General features: G+C 40.5%; 1 protein-coding gene across 1 annotated transcript in view; it reads right to left on the bottom strand.

Annotated features, from left to right (window-relative positions):
- Positions 1–16582, bottom strand: part of PATL1 (PAT1 homolog 1, processing body mRNA decay factor) — a 28165-nt gene extending 11583 nt beyond the window's left edge. The window contains exons 1-12 of the mRNA XM_081063808.1: positions 16280–16582; positions 14210–14321; positions 8360–8577; positions 7971–8051; positions 7202–7396; positions 6167–6268; positions 5615–5704; positions 5177–5397; positions 3556–3645; positions 1417–1597; positions 771–894; positions 205–302 (exon numbers count right to left, since the gene is read on the bottom strand). Coding sequence (XP_080919934.1) covers positions 205–302; positions 771–894; positions 1417–1597; positions 3556–3645; positions 5177–5397; positions 5615–5704; positions 6167–6268; positions 7202–7396; positions 7971–8051; positions 8360–8577; positions 14210–14321; positions 16280–16294 — 1527 coding nt within the window. The 5' untranslated portion in view covers positions 16295–16582. The remainder of the gene's footprint in view (positions 1–204; positions 303–770; positions 895–1416; positions 1598–3555; positions 3646–5176; positions 5398–5614; positions 5705–6166; positions 6269–7201; positions 7397–7970; positions 8052–8359; positions 8578–14209; positions 14322–16279) is intronic.
- Between the last annotated feature and the right edge of the window lie 2316 nt (positions 16583–18898).

Here is an 18898-nt window from a genome sequence, read left to right as displayed (position 1 = left end):
CGGGTCCTGCCTGGCTGCCTTAGGGATGAAGGTGTTAGTGTCAGCATACCTGAAGAGAATGAGAATGCATGATCAGCCGACTCAGAAGCTCCAGGTAAGTTTAGACTACACCCGGCTCCATTATGCCCAATCCTTCCACAATGACCCCCAAATCACTAGTGATGACCCAGAATTTCTTAACCATGCAGTTCTGCTGACACTTACATCATCTTCACTCCGAGATGTCACAACAGCATCAATCATTTTCCGGGGATTATTCACACTAGAGACAGTAAGCTTTCCCAAAGAGCCCTCAAACTGCACTGCAAGGACAAAAAATTTCCAACAAACAAAAACTTAGCAATGAAGACGCAGGCAGCTTTCAGAGAGTTTTATTCTCTATTCTTTATTTATAGGCTAACAATTTACTACAAAAATCCATGTATCATCTAAAGCAATCTTATCAAAATCTATCCTTGCCCATTTTTTTTGTTGCAATAATAGTCAAATAAAAATCTGAAGTGTTTCGCCCTTGTCTATTTTAGGGATCCTAGAAATTGCAACAGGTTTTAAGTTATGGGTTCTCAAGTAGAAAATGATCTAAAAGGTCATCTGTCAAACCATTAATTCCGTGCTTCAATAAGGCCGGTCTCTGCACTGAATAAGGACAATGGTACTTTACAAATCAGTTCCAAACATCTCTGTCCACTCATCTCTACAATTTATTTATATTGTATCACACCAGCAACCTGTCAAATTCCCTTTACTAGGACCTGTGGTGAGGACCTCACCTGGCTTATAGGCGTGCTCCAGTTTGGCCACCTGAGGGGTAATGAGCTTGGTGCGCTCCTTTTTGGGGCCATCACCTTGCACTTCTTCAGCAGCTGACAATTTCTCCAGTTTTTCAAAGTAATTCTGCAGTGTGGGAAGATGATTTCAGTTGCAACGCAAGCACAGAATATGGCAGCTCTTTATCGTTAAATAATTAGCAATAAATACTTGCACTAGTGTCTGTAACAACTTGCACTCTTACAAATATATTGATCTCTAATTTTTGTTAAACTGCTATAAATTTACTTTATCAAAAAATGCCAGCCTTCCAAAAAGCTAATCATCCATGGAAATATCTTTATAGTTAGACTGCTATTATTCTTAATCGAAAGAACCACATTATTGACGCCAAAGGAATTTGAAAACATTTGTCTGAGAGCTTCTACATGTGAAAAATAAAAGGCACATATGCAAAACTTTTAGTGAACGGTGTGAGAGGCTCTCCAGCTAGAAAAGAGGACAGAACTTGCTGAGTTAATTCTTATCCACTTGAAGACTACCTCAAAGAACTTCTATCAATATTTAATCCTACCACTATTTAAACGAGCGCCTTTACCAGAATAAGGGACTAAACTGTTATCCTGAAAACTAGCAGTGTTTACTCACCTGGTAATAAAAATCATCCAGGTAGGGATCAGTGCTCTGCAGTTGCATCATCTGGATTTTAGAGACCCAATCCTTTTCTCGCTGCAACATGAGATTGGCATATGGGTCCTTTCGGAGATGGTCCTGATGACTGCTCCGGTGACTTCCTCTGTCCCCTGCACCATTGAGATTCCGATGCTGACTGAGAAACAAACATATGCCACATTCACTCCAAGCGGGTGCATTAATTATGCCTTATAACACAGGGATAAACCAGGACAACTAAAAAAAAAATATTCCCCTTTGCTTTTATTAAAAGAGAAGTGAAAAAGAGCTAAATCTTAATAGAATTTGACAGTAAAGTGCTATGCAACACAATAATCAAGGAAATAAAACTAAGATCTGACTTCCTTAGCATATGCTAAGTACTTTTCCCCTGTGGACTTCTGCACAAGCCCTGTAATAATCCTATGAGGTAGGTGGTTTTATTTTCTCCACCTAAGACAACAAACCAAGGCCAAATGAAATCAGCAATTTGCCCAAAGCCATACACCTGGTGGCAGAGTAAGAGATTTGAACACAGGCCAATTTGACTCCTCATCAATATACTTTTTTTAAAAACTTGTTGAAAAATCATGAAACATTTCAAAAACCCAGAAAATACTGTAATAAACGTCCATTTACCTACACCTAGACATAATGAAAAAAACGTATTTGACCAAATTCGCTTTATCTTTAAAAAGTAGTATCAGAGTAACACAGTGTTACAGTTAAGGCTGAAGGCCCTCTTACACTGCTCTGGATCCCAGTTTCCAGCTTCCCTTCCCAGAGGAGCGACTGTGGTAACCTCCGTGAAATGTCTTTATACTTATATTAATTGTGTGTCCATCTTTGAATTTTATATAGTATTATTCTGTGTGCCTTTCAGTTTTACATAAATGGTACTAGACATGTAATTCTCCTTGTTTCTTATTCATACCATGTTTTTCATATTTACCCATGTTGATAATATACCAAGATATATACTAAAAGGTAGAACTGCTAAGATGTGGGTGCATTCACATTTTCAACCTTATGATTTATTGCCAAATTCTCTCTTAAGAGGCTATATACTTCATTCTTGCCAACAATGATGATGAGACACTTCAAATTTTGCCTGTCTGATGATATAAAATGGTTGTCTAATTTTAATCTGCATTTTTCTGATTACAAGTGACATTGAAATTCTCTTCCTTTTTATGAGCCATGTAGGATCTATTGGGAATTGTATGTTTGTGCATGATGTTTTTTATTATACAGAACAGTTATCATGAAATCTATCCTCTTAACAAATTCTGAAGTAAACAATCCCATGCCGCTAATGATAGGTACTAGAATTTTAGTATTTTAATACAATATTTTTAAAATTAATATTTTAAGAGCCCATACCGCTTTTTCCCTGTAAAAAATATTCTAGAACTTCTTTGAAAGAAGGAATTACACATTGAGAACTGTAAAACGGAAGGTTGAAGAAACCCCAAAGTTTTATTTTCTTATTATATATATACACATATATATGAATTTATATATATATGTGTATATATATGAATGATTATAAAATATCTGCTCCACGAAGGCATCGGTTTTCTACTCGTATGTCTGGTTCTTTCAATTCCCAAAATCTACCACAGTACCTGGTGTACAGTTGGGGTCACATATATAAATATATACTTGTATTTGTTGCATGACGATTAAATAATTATAGGTAAGATTAAAGAGTGACTGTTGGCTTTACTTAAGAACCTAATGTAAGGCTATCCACTGTGTTTCAAGATTACCTCAGAGTTGAGATGGTAGACAAAAGGTAGTTAAGAGTATGAACTCGGTAATGAGTGAGTATAAAATATTAACTAAAAAAAAGATCAGACCTAAACTTACTTCTGATTTAGGATCAAAAGATTTATAGCAATTCTGGGAAATTAGTTGATAAAATCTTGTCATTTAAAGCTAGTGTATCAAAAACATAAAACGACAGCACATATGATCTGACTTTACCAATAAAACAAGCTCAATACTAATTAAATTTACTTTAAAAAGTAAACTCAATTAGTAGTACCTTGGTACACTGTCAAAAAGAAAAGCTGAATTAAGAAACCACAAAGGAGAAGGATGAGAACTTACTTTCTATTCTGTTGCTGTCTCTGATGCAGGAGTCGACGGTGCTGTGGATGGAGGTGAGTGGTGTCGGGTCTAAACATTGGGGCCTGAGATCTAAGAAAAAAGGGAAGAGATTTTCAATTCTGCTGTCTTGATGATTTGAAGTTTTCAAAAATGTTGTCAGTAGAAGATACATACAGGCTCATCCAAGAGACTGTTAAAACTATTCTAAGGAAACCATGTAGAAGGAAAAGATAGTCATATTTTCATGTCTTCCACAAAGGCCAATTCTCAACTCTGAAGATGATGATCAAAAAATTTGAGTAAAAGAGTATAATTCTTTTTGCTCCTGTTAAACAGAAGTCTCTACATAGATTTAATGTAATTAATTTCAACTATTTGCGAATAACATGGAAAATATGCATGTATGGTTAATTTTATGTGTCATCTTGACTAGGCTATGGTCCCGTTGTTTGGTCAAACACTAGTCTAGATGTTGCTGTGAAGGTATTTTGTAGATGAGACTAATTCACAATTGGATGACTTTAAAAGAGATGTCCCTTGATGATGTGGGTGGGCCTCACCCAATCAGTCGAAGGCATTGAGAACAAAAACTGGTTTTCTAGAGAAAAAGGAATTTTGCCACAAGACTGGAACACAGAAGCCCTGTCTGAGCTTTCAGCCTGCCAGCCTACCCTACAAACTTCAGACTAAAGACTTATACTTCAATATATAAATTAAAAGCACCTTGTTACACTGTCAAAATTGAAAGCTGAATTAGGGGCTGGCCCAGACTGTTGGAGCCCCATGCTCCTAACGCCGAGGGCTGCCGATTCAATTCCTACATGGGTCAGTGGGCTCTCAACCACAAGGTTGCCGGTTCAACTCCTCAACTCCCGCAGGGGATGGTGGGCTCCACCCCCTGCAACTAAGATTGAACACAGCACTTTGAGCTGAGCTGCCACGGGGCTCCCAGCTCAGTTGGTTGGAGCGCGTCCTCTCAACCACAAGGTTGCTGGTTTGATTCCCGCAAGGGATGGTGGGCTGCGTCCCCTGCAACTAGCAACAGCAACTGGACCTGGAGCTGAGATGCACCCTTCACAACTAAGACTGAAAGGACAACAACTTGAAGCTGAAAACAGCACCCTCCACAACTAAAATTGAAAGGACAACAACTTGACTTGGAAAAAGCCCTGGAAGTACACACTGTTCCCCAATAAAGTCCTGTTCCCCTTCCCCAATAAAATCTTTTAAAAAAAGCTGAATGAAACCAAAGGAGAAGGATGAGTACTTACTTGCACATATATGTATATACATATATATATATTCTGCATGTATATATAACTAATTTATATACTACATATACATATACGTGTATGTATGGTACTTGTGTGTTTGTAAAATGAATATAAAGTGAGACATAAAACCTGAGAGGAAATGGAGGTGATTAACCAGTAATGTGCAAGTGTACATAGGAAGCATGTGACTTGAGGGAAGTGTGAGTCATAAGAGAACTTGGAGACTGTCAGACATTTCTGTGTTTGGCAACTTAAGGATCTAGTAACAGCTCAAAACATGTCACTTGCAAATATCAAGAGACTTGGCCGACAATGGACAAACAAACAGTGGTATTTGCTTTGCATACCTTAGGTTTTGCAGGTGAGGTCCTGGGCCAGGGGGGTGCTGCTGTGGAGGAGGTGGTGTAGCAGGGGGTGGAGCACTAAAGAAGGCACGGAAGCCTGGTGCTGGGGGAAGCATCTGCCCAACTCGCCCTTGCAGCAACTTAGGATTCATGGCAGCAAGCGGACTACCAACAAATCCTGGGACCCGTGCAAACTGGCTGGGAGACATCCGTCCAGGCTGTAGCTATACAGAAGGACAAAATCTTAGATTTAGTTAATCAGCAAGTGCCCTTACTTTTATCCACAGAAACATTAAAACTGTATCCATCTATAATTTTGTTTGAAAAGGTAAAGGAAAATATACGAGGCAGTAGTGGTTGATCAAAGAGCAAAGAAAAGCTTTGTATCGAACCTTGGAAAGTAAGAGAGCTCTTTATGGGCTGGGCTAATCACAGGCTTACCTGTGCTCCTCCAAGAAGCTGTGCTCTCTGGAGGGGGCTGAGCACAGGAGGAACGCTAGGAGGAAAGGGGTGACCCAGGAGGGAAGAGTTCTAGAAAAAAAAAAAAAAAAGGAAAAAATTATACTCACACCATGAAACAGGTAAATCAATATAATAAAGGAACTCAGCAGAAATGCAGAATAAACTTGGATATAAAAGCTCTTAAATTGTACAGTCAAGCTGTCCACTGAAAAAATACAAGAGAGTAATTATGAAATTATGAAGTACTATGATAATGTTACATGAAAAAGAAAGCAGGAGGATGAAGGACAGAAAAGCAGGAAACCAGATGACCATGCTGAATTTAGATTTTTTAAAGAACTGAGGTAAGAAACAACTGAACATGATAAACCATGTCTCCGACCTGGGGACCAGAAGATCCAGAAATTCAAGAAGGGAGATAGAAAAAATATGTATAATTTAGGAAATGTCAATATACTAATATAGTGATCACACAGGTAGTGATGAGAAAATACAGACTGCATATTGTAATCAGGTTGTAGAGTGACATACCGGGACATTGCAGAGCTGGTTTGGAGACATCCTCTCACCATAGGGAGCAGGATACCGTGGTGGCATTGGGGGCCGAACATGGACAGGCTTCGGACACAGAATCTATCAGGACAAACATACGTACAACTACACTCAATGAGGTCAGTTTTTCCTCCACCTACAGTCCCTCCCCTCGAGTACTGGCAGACACAGAACTCAATGCAAAGCCCTACTTCTAAGCAAATTGCTATGGCTATGGGCTCACATACACAACCTCTGGTTACTTCCTCTCACAAATATCAAGCAACGTGCCACTTTTAACTGAGGAAGATTTAGCTAATTCTCCAGTTATCCCCACCCTTCCATGCTATCTGAGGGAGGTACCAGCAGATATTCGGACTTGCAAATTCTCTCCAAGAGGATATATTTTGGTAGCAGTGAGGGAGAAGGAATGATAAGAAAGCTGGAGGATTAACTAAGTCCTATTCTGAAGCCCCTGTGATATGGCCGCCATGCTCAGCTCTTGTGTGATACATTGTGACTCCACCATTTCATAGGATACTGAGCCTAACTAGGCCATACCAACACCACCCTCCCCCCATACCTTCCAAATTGGCCTTCCTTTTCAGCTGCTGGTTTCAGGTGGAGGAAAGTCTATGGAACAGGACTGCACAGGCTCTAGGGAAAGCAGGGATATCTTAAAGGTAAAAAGGGATGTGGACAATGCTGTGTGTTCCCACTCCCCCCAGCTTTCAGTTACCTCTCTGCCAATGTTTTGGGCAGCCAGCAAAACACTTTTAAAAGGACATATACACTAAATGTGGTTAACTACCCTTTTTCCCCCAATTAAAAAGCAGCAGCAACAGGAGCAGCACCAGCAAAGGGCACTAGGGAATGTGTCTCTTATTGGCACTAACTTCTCCTCTAATTGGCTAGTTTGCTTTCTAATCTAATGCCTACCCAAACTTCCACCCTCCTCCCAGCATCACCAATTTCCCAAATAATTTTGCCCAGATTCCCAATATCCTGGGCTGAGTGCCTGTTAATGAGAGGTACCTGTTGGTTGAAGCTGGGGACAGCCATCTGCTTAGGTGGGGTGCCTATGGGGACAGCTCTAACAGGAGGACTCCCGATGATAGGTGAAGTGGACCGCCTTGGTAATGCACGTTCAGAAAGGTCCCGATCATCTTCTGGGCCCTGGGGGGGCCTCTGAGGCAAGGCATATTCTAATACAGACACTGCAGGCATCTCCTAATTGAAGCAATAGGAAACACATTAGCTAACTTGAAATGTTTTAATAATCTCTACAGTGGCCACAAATACCAAGAAATTATTTTTTTAAATTTTATTTATTTTTATTTCATATCCAGTAAAATTTGCCCTGTACAGTTCTCCAAGTTTTAATAAGTTCAGTCTTGCACAATCAAGATACAGAACATTTTATCACTCCCCAGACTTCCTTCGTATTGTGACCACCTTATTGTAGTCCACCTCTCCTATCACCCCAACCACTGGCAAACACTGATCTGTTCTCCATCCTTACAGTTTTGCCTAGAAATGACTTTTGAAGTAATTCGAATCATAAGCTGAAAAATGCGAGTTCCAATAGCTTCTTTTCAACCAATTCAAAGTAAAGCACAGTCAAGTAAGCACTACCATGGAGGCCGGAAAGGTACAACCAACCGGCACACTGAGTGCTGGGTAAAGTAATCCACATAAGACTGGCTAATGATATCCAATTCTATGTTTCTGTAAGGAAAGGATGACAACAGGGGCAAACTTGAAATATTCGCACAGTAAGAATTTTATATAAAATGTTTGATACCTGAGCAAGCAGCGGTCCTCGGATTCGCCTCAGAACTTCAGATCCATCCCAGATGCTGGAATTGAGACTTCCTGGTTGGGACTAACAAAAAAGGAAAACATATACAAAGTCTGGAATACTGTGGGCCCTCTCTGGGTGACTTACGTGCTTTTAAAAGGTGAGTAAGGCTCCAAAAGAGCTTCAACTGCTTAAGAATAAGAAATTATAGTGTTCCAGGATATACACTATTTCCCAACTTCGTCTCTAGAACTGCTACCAGGAATTATATTAACAATTTTCTATGGCATATGTAATTCTCTCATTATAGGAGATGAAATAAAATGGCAAAGCTCAATACTTCACTTTAATTACTATTAGTCTGCTACAGGGCTCAAACCAGAGTAACTTACTTGCAAAACTGGCCTGGTCTGCACTGCCCTCATGATAGCTGGATCTTCTAGTTCATTTTCAATCACCATCTTACTCAGCCTTTCTGCCAGATTCTCCTCATGGTCACCCAACAAATCTATTTCATCCCTTTCTCCATTGCCTGTTTGTTCGTTGACTGTCACTGGTAGCTTCTCTTCCAATTCAGCTAGTCGCTCATGTGCTTCCTGCCAATCATCATCTATAAGGAAATCATAAAAAAGAAATATAGTCCATATTGGAACAAGAAGTTATATAAAATTCTTCTGTTAACCAAGTGAATAATTCCAATTCCAGAAGATAGGTAGAAGGTTAAATTTCCACTTAGAGATATGAAATAAGGTTTAAACTAAGGGGCACGTTAAAGTGAGCTTTTCATTATTAAGAGCAAATAACATCATACCAGGAATAAAATTCAAGCATTTAGAGTAATACCTTAATACATTATCAACGGTGTCCAAACTATATTCTAAAACCCATTTCTAAACTGTTCATTTTGAATTTCTATGACATTTCAGGCAAAGATTTTAAAGTTAAAGCTCATTGCACTAGCACACAACTTTCTCTTAAGATTAAAACTGCCATCTTCTTTACAAGCTCGTGAATCCATTCATTTCAATTAATATTTTTTGAGCATCTATTATGTGACAAGCACTGTTTTATTTGCATAGGATACATAAGTGCACACAACAAACAAGGATCCCTGCCCTCCTACACCTTTCCTTCAAGCAGGGAAGAGACAGATAATACACAGTAAACCTAATGAATAATTAGATACTATATTTGAAGATGAAATGCTACAGAAATATGAAGACAGGTAGACTGAAAACTTTAAATAGGATGGTCACAGGTACATTTCATTGGGAGGGTGACATCTGAGCAAAAGATTGAAGAGTAAAATAGTTAGCCACGTTCCAGGCAGAGGGAGTCAGTATAAAGGCCTAACGATGAGAGGCTGACAATTTTGAGAAACATAAAGGACCGTGTTTAGATTGGAATGATCAAGGGAGGAGAGGAAAAGAAAAAGAGGTCAAAGAGGCAGTAGGAGGCAGCTCCTTCAGGGCCTCTTGGGACAACATGGATTGAAATGAGAGGTCACTGGAGGTTTTGATGTGGCTTGACTTTTTGAGAGAATCACTCTGGTTGCTGTGCTGAAAACAGATTGGAGTGGGGTAGGGGAGGGCAGCAATACTGCAAGCTCGGAGGCCAGACAGGTGGCTACTGAAGTACGCCAGGGTAAAGGTGATAGGGAGTTGGCCCTGGGTCAGCTCCTCTTCTGTTGTAATGATGTCACTGCTATTCCTGCACACTACTATATAGTCTGTAGCACTGGCACTAGGTTGCTGGCTCATTTTTATGCTGACACAGCATTATTTTTGAGTCCCGCTATAGCATAGATGAGTATCTTCACCAGTTTCTCTAGAACCTGACCTTACTTCCATCACTTCTCTTATTCCAGGGTTCCTCAATCTCATCATACCATTCTGCTTCCATCATAAAAGCTCTACTATTTTGCTCCTCTCAGTATTCAAATTCAGACACCTTTCCCTCTTCACCAAAGCTTTCCCTAAATAATCTTTCCATTTTAATTCTACCTTCACCTCATCTAAACACACACTACTTTCTAATCCACACAAAAAAACCCCATGTATTCTTTTGTATGTTATATATTGTATCCTGAGTTGTTTTGTTTCTTATGTCTTATAAATTTCAACAGAGCGGCAACAGGTGATTCCCTTTATAACACAGAAACATTTCCCATGTACCTCATTAGAAGAAAGGAGAAGGAAGAACTGGAGGCACCATGACAAGAAAAAAAAATGCGTGGTATATACTAAGAGTATAATAAATGGTTATACTTAAAAAAACAACAACAACGTTACATCACACAAATGTGTAACTTAGAAGAAAGTGAGTTTCCTATAATTCCATGTTAAAATTTTTAAATTGCAAACTATAAAGTTTAACTTGTTTCTTTTTTACTTAAGCAATATACCTTGGACATCATTTCACACATGCGTAACTACTGAGAATATCTCATTCTTTTCAATATCTATATAAGATTCTATTCTATTGATAAGATAAAACTAATTTAACTTATCCCCTACTGATGGACACTTGGATTATTTGCAAATTTTCAATTAATAACTGTAACGAATATTACACACATCTTAACCTCTTAAGTAAATATTTAAGTAGGCTAAGTCCCTTTCAAGGTCAGACCATAAACATTTAACATTTGCTATTTTGATTACATAACAATGTATCACATCACACAACCTAGTGGTCCAAAACGTAAGGGAAGGGGGACTTCCACATTTATGGTTTGGTGTGTTCAGAACCACTGTGTAGTCTTTGGGCACTGTGGTAGATTTGAATGTATTACTTGTGGTAAAGGGAAAAATCCACCTTAGATGAAAATTATAATATTAATTTAAATTATCAGTTATCTGAAAAAATTCTTAAAGAATAGTGTAATTAAAAATCAAGTGTGAGATTAATATTTGTGTCATGTTTGCTAAGGAAGAGTAAACTGAGAAAGTTTTTAAAAGACGAATTACTTTTTTGTAATTTTACTAACTCAGCAATACCAAAAAATGGGAGTCTACAATCCCGAGTAAGGAATATTTTTACATTTATGTTCCAAATTTAAGAAGTTAATTTGTTAATGGATTGATTCTAATGTAGAAGAGTTCTGATTTGCATTGTTTTCATTCACCACTTCCCAAGCTCACCTTTACTAACTTTACCAGCTCCTACCAAAGATCAACCGTCTATTTGTCTACATTTTAAAAACACTGGTTAAATAGCTACATTCTGTGAGAATGGCTCTGCTGCGAAGTGTTACTGTTTCAAATATGAAAGCAAAGAAATCTGTGCCACACAATACCATCATCATCGGTTCAGGCTTTTCTTGCTTTTGTGAAAAGTCAATGTCAGAGACTGCAAGCCCTTACTGCAAGAGAATACTTCCTTCACTCTATCTTTTTCAAATGACCTAAAAATATAGGACTTAGATATGCCAATGCTGGATCTCAAGCCACATTGGTTAAAATGATAAATAAAGGGTAGGAAAAAGAATAACAGAAACGAAGGGCAAGGAATAACTGTTTTCCTTCAACTCATTAATCCATACATTTACGTGGGTTACTGAATTCCTGGTTGCTCCTATCATTTCACACTTGTAATAATTTTCCTCAAGTCTAGGGATATTTTTGAATAAGAACAAAATGATAAGGTGGTAGAAGTGATTTAACTTTAAAGTAATCTCAGTCCCTAAAGATTACAGCAGCTATCAACAAAAGGGAAGTAGATCAAATGGGGAGTCCTTCCATGCCACACGGAGGCAAGACATTCCCCAAGATTCCTTAAAGACTGTTTTAACATAACTGGAAGTTGACACTGTGTTTATACTTACTTAACCTCTCTATCACTTTCCTTCCTCATTTGTTAAAATGAGGATAATGATAATACCTACCTCTCACAAAGTTGCTGTGAGTATTACATGTAAAACATTTAGAGTAATGCCTAGTAAGTAGTAAGCACTTTGTAAGTGTAAGCTTTTATTTTTAGAGAATGAGCTGAGATTACTGTGGTCCACTTATTGCTCTAAGATGATGCAAACATTTATCCATGCAGAAGACAGTGACTAGTTTCTTAAGGAAAGGTGACATCAGAGCATCTGTAGCCAGTGACTTAAAATAACTACTGTACTAACGGGATTCATTCAAGACGGTCACTCCTTGAATTAGAAACCATCAAACCAAAGCATGTGTCAAAGGCCTGACATTTTATCTCCTGGTTTAAACTCTTGATACCCGCTGTATGGCTACTTGTAGAGGTGTATTAAACAAGTCAAGGGTTGACTTCAAAAGCAATTTCCCTTTCACAAACTCTTATAGTATTTAGATCAAGATGTCACCAGGAATTAAGGTTTTAACTTTACAATTCAAGTATATTGAATTGTAAAGGGATCACATTTGGAAGTCTTTTCTGCATTATAAACTTTGTTGACCAAGAAGTCCTTCTTAATTACCTTCATGCTCCAGGGTACAAAGTGGGCTAACCACATACTACTTCACTGCCTTTGCTTTCTACTACCTGTCCTTTGCTGTGTAACTCCAGGGGCTTTTCAATGCATGTGGACTTTTCTTTCTTTCTATCATATAAAACACAATTCTGCACACTCTAGCATCCTTTTAAGGCAATATTTCCCCCATCTTGTGGGGAACACAGAAACTCAGGGAAAAAAGACTGTCTACAGAACTCTGGAAATCAGTGAGAAGGAAAGACTATTCCTCCTCCATCCATGTTCAAAACTGAGGACATATTACTACGCTGCCTCACCTTAATATCTACAAAGCAATTCCATCAACTTCATCTTAATACCGAGGAATTTTCTTAGAAATGGTAACATTCAGTACAATATTTTAAAAGAAAAAGAGTTCTAGAAACAAGCACAGAATGCTTGCCGCTTCTATTGTATTCTATAGGTTATTACTAACTTCCAAAAACAATTTGCAGCTCACATCGGTTCCCTGCTTTCCTCACTCGATTCTATTGCTTTGCCCTGTGATCTCCATAGAGAGAGCAGCATCTTAGATCATATCATCCTCTTGGACAATCTTATGTCTTAAACAATGGCTATAATACAAAAGGTCGTTGGTTCCCCTTCTGTATGGGTCTATCTTCTACCTTAAACACTTCTCTTGCTGCTCCCTGTAGTGGCAGTTTCAAGCTCACTGCTGAATTATGTAAACTCCGATTAACAATAGTATACTCTTTCATTTTTGCCAGTTCATTCAACTCAGTCAAGTTTTAATAAGTTTAAGCTGTTTCAGCCACTATAAAACCAGTAACCATTATAACTGTTTTAAGACCTCTTTTTTTGGGGATTACCCACTACTGCTAAATTTCCTCTTCTTATTACTTAACTTTGAATATTTGTTGCATAGACAGAGTGCTTGATTCTAAAGAAATCATACATATTTACACATCCCAACCAAAAGAGCTGTTGCTATTTTCAATATCAACAGTCACGGGAAAAATATTTGCATTGAGTCTTACCTATTCATTTTTTTAAAAGCACAGTTTAAGTTTAACTTATTAGTGTACTTGTTCTAGGATCTCTAATTTTCAAACTTGATCATATAAGCTTGCTCTCTAAATTTCCCATCTCAGTAATCATAACTCTGTGATAACTCTATGGCCTCTTAAGTATAGTTTGGCTCTTTAACTTTTTATAATCTTTTCCAATTCCTAGAATATTTATCTATATTCAGGGTGGGAAAATTTCATCTGTGCATAGCACTTTTCTAACTTATGAAGACTTTTTATAAGCAAAATTCTTGGAATAAAAAGATTTTTATTTTATTGAAGATACTATAATAGTAGGGTCATACGATATACATTGATCAACTGAATTTTAACACATACATATCCGCATCTGAGTTTTCTCCTAGTCCACTAGTTTTCCTTAAGTTACATGATCCACAAATAAAAATTTTCTTCTTCAAGGATTATATTAACCTTTGTAAAATGTCTACTGCTATAACCATTTGAATTCCTTACAGTGTCAATCTACAGCAATAGATCACATAGCTGGAAGAGACAGGGCTTAGAGAACACCTGGTTTTATAAGTGAGGCAAAAAGAGGCCCAGAGGAAAACGGTACATGCTCCCAGTCAAGACTAGACTATTCTAAAACCAAGAATAGAATATTTTGCTAAATCAGTGACTAAGATTACTTCTAATAAGACAAAGCACTTATAAAAGAGAACATTTGAAAAGTGCAAGAGACCAAGATGATATTATAAGAGAAAGATGTCACTTACCAACTGCACCTGACCCAAATGTATCATCATTGAATTGATCAATCTCTTCATCTTCTTCTCCCAGGCCCTGAAATGCATCCTCATCTTCATCCAGAGGACAATCCTCCAAAGACTAAAGAAAGAGATTTAGCTGTTCATAAAGTTCACAACCTCATTTGAAAATGTTTTAAAAATGTTCATCTTACCTTCCCAAACAACATAATAGTTCCATTATGACTTTCTGTAAAGATGGCATTTTTTTCTATCCCCCAATTTCTCCAACATTTTAAAATTTCAGTATCTTCTTTCAGTTTCTCTTTCCTATACCTTATTTCATTTAACCTTTTCCCTAAAATATACCATTTCTCTATTTAACAGGTATCTAACAAGAGCATTTCTTTATGGCCTGATGGCCTGCCAACTTCTTTACATCACTGGTTAGAATAGTAATGACAACAGAAAATGAACACTTTATTATTTTATTTCAGTTTTATGTGTATTTTTCAACAAAATTCTCATCTTCCCCATATTCATGTCATCTTTTCAAGTATTTTATTATTCCCTTTTAAAGCTTTCTCTTCATTTTCCATCTTTCTTCCCTTCTGTTTCCTATAGGCCCAAACTCTGGTTATAAAACAGAAAGGTAAAATTTCAACCACAATTAAGTGAACCCTCAAAAAGTTGTGATATGGCAAGTTCAAGTTCTGGCTCCCCTCTTACAAGTGGTGTGAACTTGGGCAAGTCACTCTTTGAGATTAATGCATTAAATATTACCTCTGGAGCACCTCTTGTGTCTCAGGCTTTGGTAGGCTCTCAGCCTCAGTCTCTTAAGTCCTCATACAGGAACAATACCACCTACCTCATCGTTGCCAGGATCAAATGAGGAACACATTTAGGCAGAGTGTGGACTGCTGAACAATGCTAGATATGACCCTCACAATTTAGGTGGGTTCTATTTTAAACATTCCCCTCCCCTCCACTTCAATTTGATTTATTTGCCAAGGAATTTTTTTTCTTTTTTCTTTTTTCTTTTTTGGCAACTGCCTACCGCATCTCATCATCTCTATCCACGTTTACATGAAGCTAGTTGGGTCTTAAACCATGTCCTATCAAGTACACGTGGCCGCAATTTTCAAAGACTCCGAATCGGCACCGCACACTCTCAGCAGGCAGAGCGTGATCTCCTTTGCCAAGCTACCTCTTAGCGAGGCTGTTCCCGGAGGAAAGGTTAGACCGAAGGGCCATTCTTCCCCCGCTGAAGTCCAAATTTACACAAAGCAGGCATGCAACTGCCTCCACATAAAAGGCAGCACGCAGCAGCACTCCTTCCCAAATCACATCCATCGACTTAAACAAATCACTGGTTTTTAAACTGGGAAGACTCTTAGGGATAAACCAGGCCAGCTCTTTTACTCTACAAATCCAAACAGTGTATGTGCAGGGACTAGGAGTCGCTCAAGGTCATACAGCGAATTAGGGACAGGGTCAGGACTCGCAACTATTGCTACGTTACCGGGACCGTCACCAAACTCTCATCTCCCCCCCACTCGCTCAGCAGGAACTTCTGCTGGACACGCCCCCTCCCAACTCGGGGCCCAAGTCCGTAAACAGCCCACGGCCCCCGTCCAAGGGCAAGTCCGGGCCCCCTGGACCCGACGGTCGCCGGTGTGTGTGGCTGTGACTGGAAGGGAGGTGGTTCCGGGTCCCGGGCGGGAAACGTCCTGGGCTTTCCCGGGGGACTCTTCCTCAAGCAGAGCCCCGGGATGGGTGCCATGGGGTCCCCTCCGCCGCTCCTGCCGGGGTGGGGCTGGCGGGTGGTCGGGTTACGGCTCTTAACGGGTCCTCCCCCCCCCCCCAAGCGGAGGCCAACTCTCCCCAGCGGCAACTGCTACAACAGTCCCGCCCCCTGAAGCCGGCCCGCAGCTCTCGGATGAAACCCACGAGCCTAGGCCCAATACACTCCTCTTGGCCCCCGGGGTCTCCCCGCCTGCCCCCAGCCTCCCCGGGAGCACGGGAAAAACGCGCGGGGGATGAGAGAGGAAAAGGGACGCGTGAAGGAGGGAGGGGCCACTTCCGGTCGCCACAGCTCACCTCGTAGCGGAACATTCTTGGGGAGGGGGGGAGGGAGCGGGGAGGGGAATGGGGGAGGGAGGGAAGAAGCGTTGACTCCCCGGGCTCCTCCGCGCGTGGGTCCTCCACCGGCTCGCGACCCCTGGCCGCCGCCGTACGCCGGAGCGTGCGTGGGAACGTGCGCAGGCGCGCCTAGGGGAGGGCGTCCGCCTCTTTCGGCGCCCGGCGCGGCGTCTGCGCTAGGACAGATTTGGCGTCCCGCTTCCTAGTCTCAGCGGCGGGAAGGAGGTCCCGTGGCGGGAGACTGCGCACGCGCTGCCCGTCGGGGGCTCCTTCGCGGTCGGCCTTGCGGCTCCGCCCCCGGTGTCTCTGTGCCCGCCCCAGCGTTCAGGTTGGAGTCACGAGTTTTCCGTCACCGTCGGGGTGGAGGAAACCCTTGTGATTGTCACAGGATATGGCTTTGAAGAGTCCCGGGCTTCGTCTGGGCTAGGAGACGTGGAGATTCCTGGGCGCTTTTTCCAACGTCGAGCACGGTCTTCGGGCTGTTCGGCGGTCCTCACGATAAATAATACACGCCAAGTGGAGGGAAAAATAATTTTAAAGGTCGGGGCATCCAAAGGGGCTGGCTGCGTGGCCACTTTCAGCGGCACGCCACCCGCTGCATCACCAGCGGGTCGGAGCTGTGATTTATGTGTCTCAAAGTGGCGACGGCGTCCGTTTTTTTTTAAAAAAAAAGTCGAAGGCTTATTCCGGAAGGTTCGACCAAGGATGATATTTTTAGGCGCCAGGAGCTCAAGGCACGTGGAGCCGGAGAGCCAAAAAGGGCAGCACAGCCCTGGGCAGCAAGGTCACGGAGGCTGAGAAGCGCCAGCCTGAGTGCGCCGCTGGGTGACACCACTTCCTTAGTGGATCAAGCGCAGAAAACTGCCCGGGTGATCAGCCTGGGCATCCTGATTCCAGAAGTCTGTTTGATGGTTTGTTAACGTCCGCGCGGGTCCTCTCCTGCCCTTTCAGACCGTTGAGCTCACGGAATTATCTCTTTCCCCCCCCCAGGGACTACACTTCCACCGGGAAGAACGAATTACTGTGCCTTTCGCAGCAACTCCTCATTCCCGGTGTCTTAAAATGCAGCCTCGCCTTAGAATGGTAGACAGCAAATGCCTTTCATGTTAGTGTGATTGGATTAATCCGAGTCTCCGTGCTGGAAACTTTGGATTTGGAAGTAGACATTCCGGGTGGGAAGCAGTGCTTTGTGTCACGGGCTTTCATTTTGGGCAAGCTATCTAAATATGTCTGAGCCTTAATTTTCTTTTTTAAACGGGTTAATGAAACCTGCCTCACAGACTAGTAGTTCAATGGCCTGATCATGCCAATACTACTAATAATGATAATGGAAGGCTGCCTGGCAATCTGCTAGGGGCTTTATATGGATTAGTTCATCAAATCCTTCCTTATGCCAACCACATGAAGTAGGTACTATTATTTTTTCCACTTTATAGATGAGGAACCTGAGGATTAGAGATGTTAAATAATTTCCCTCCAACCACTCAATGATAAGTGGCAAAGCTGGCAACTGAGGTCTGATTCCAAACACCCAATCTCTTAATCACTGTGACAATTTAACAAAAGCAAATATTTACACAGGCCAGATCTGAACCTTAAAGAAGTAGAGCAGGCCAAGGATAAGATGATAATTCATTTTCAAGCATTTATGGAATATTATAAAACGTCTTATGCTAGGGAACAGCACGTCTTAACAGTGACCAAAGGATTGTTGCCATATAGACCAAGGGTTGGCAAACTATGCCCCTTGGCTGGATTGGCCAGTTCCCTGTTTTTGTAAGAAAAGTTTTGTTGGGTACAGCCACCCTCATTTATTTACATACTGCCTTTGTTTATTATAGGGCAACAAAGGCAGAGTTGAGTTCTTACCTTGGAGACCATTGGGCTAGCATAGCCTAAAATGTTTACTACCTGGCCCTTTACAGAAAGAGTTAGCTGACCCTTGCTGGTGCAGGTCATGTTTTCTGATCATTATTGTTAGAAGTCAGAAGTTTACAAGAAAACACACCTATAAGCCACGGGCTACTTAAAAAAAACACATAGTGGAAGGCAGAAAATGTTTTTAGGATGCACGTATAAGTTTATATAAGAAAGTAGGAAAGCCTGAATATAAGTGATCTATAGGATAAACTCAAAGAAAGTAGAAGGAAAGAAATAATGGAGAGCAAATATGAAAGAGACGGAAAACAAGATGTCAGAGAGGATCAACAAAATTACCTTTTTTTTTTTAGCTGTATAATAGGCCCATTATTAAGATGGAGTAGGTAAGAGTTCTTTTCACAAGTGATTCATTAGAAATATGGTATGATGTCTCTGGAGAGTATCCCTTCTGTGGGTGGAAGAAAATCTCTCCTGTATGCTGGGTAGGTGGAAGAGGCTTTTGACAGCTGAGAGAGGATATCAGAGCCACTGGGTTTTCTTTGACATTGCCTGTCCTTGCTCTGGAAGCTGCAAGTAATCCATTGTGGTATTTACAGACTGGATACATCTTTCTGTTTTTTTAAATTATGGTAAAAACCACATAAATTTTACTTTCCTGTGAGACTAGTTTAAGATAGTATTAATTTTCATTAAGTA

Source organism: Rhinolophus hipposideros (assembly GCF_964194185.1).
Source record: "Rhinolophus hipposideros genome assembly, chromosome: 10".
NCBI lineage: Eukaryota > Metazoa > Chordata > Mammalia > Chiroptera > Rhinolophidae > Rhinolophus > Rhinolophus hipposideros.
The sequence above is the reverse complement of the archived record's forward strand: the minus strand, read 5'-3'. Positions and strand labels throughout refer to the sequence as shown.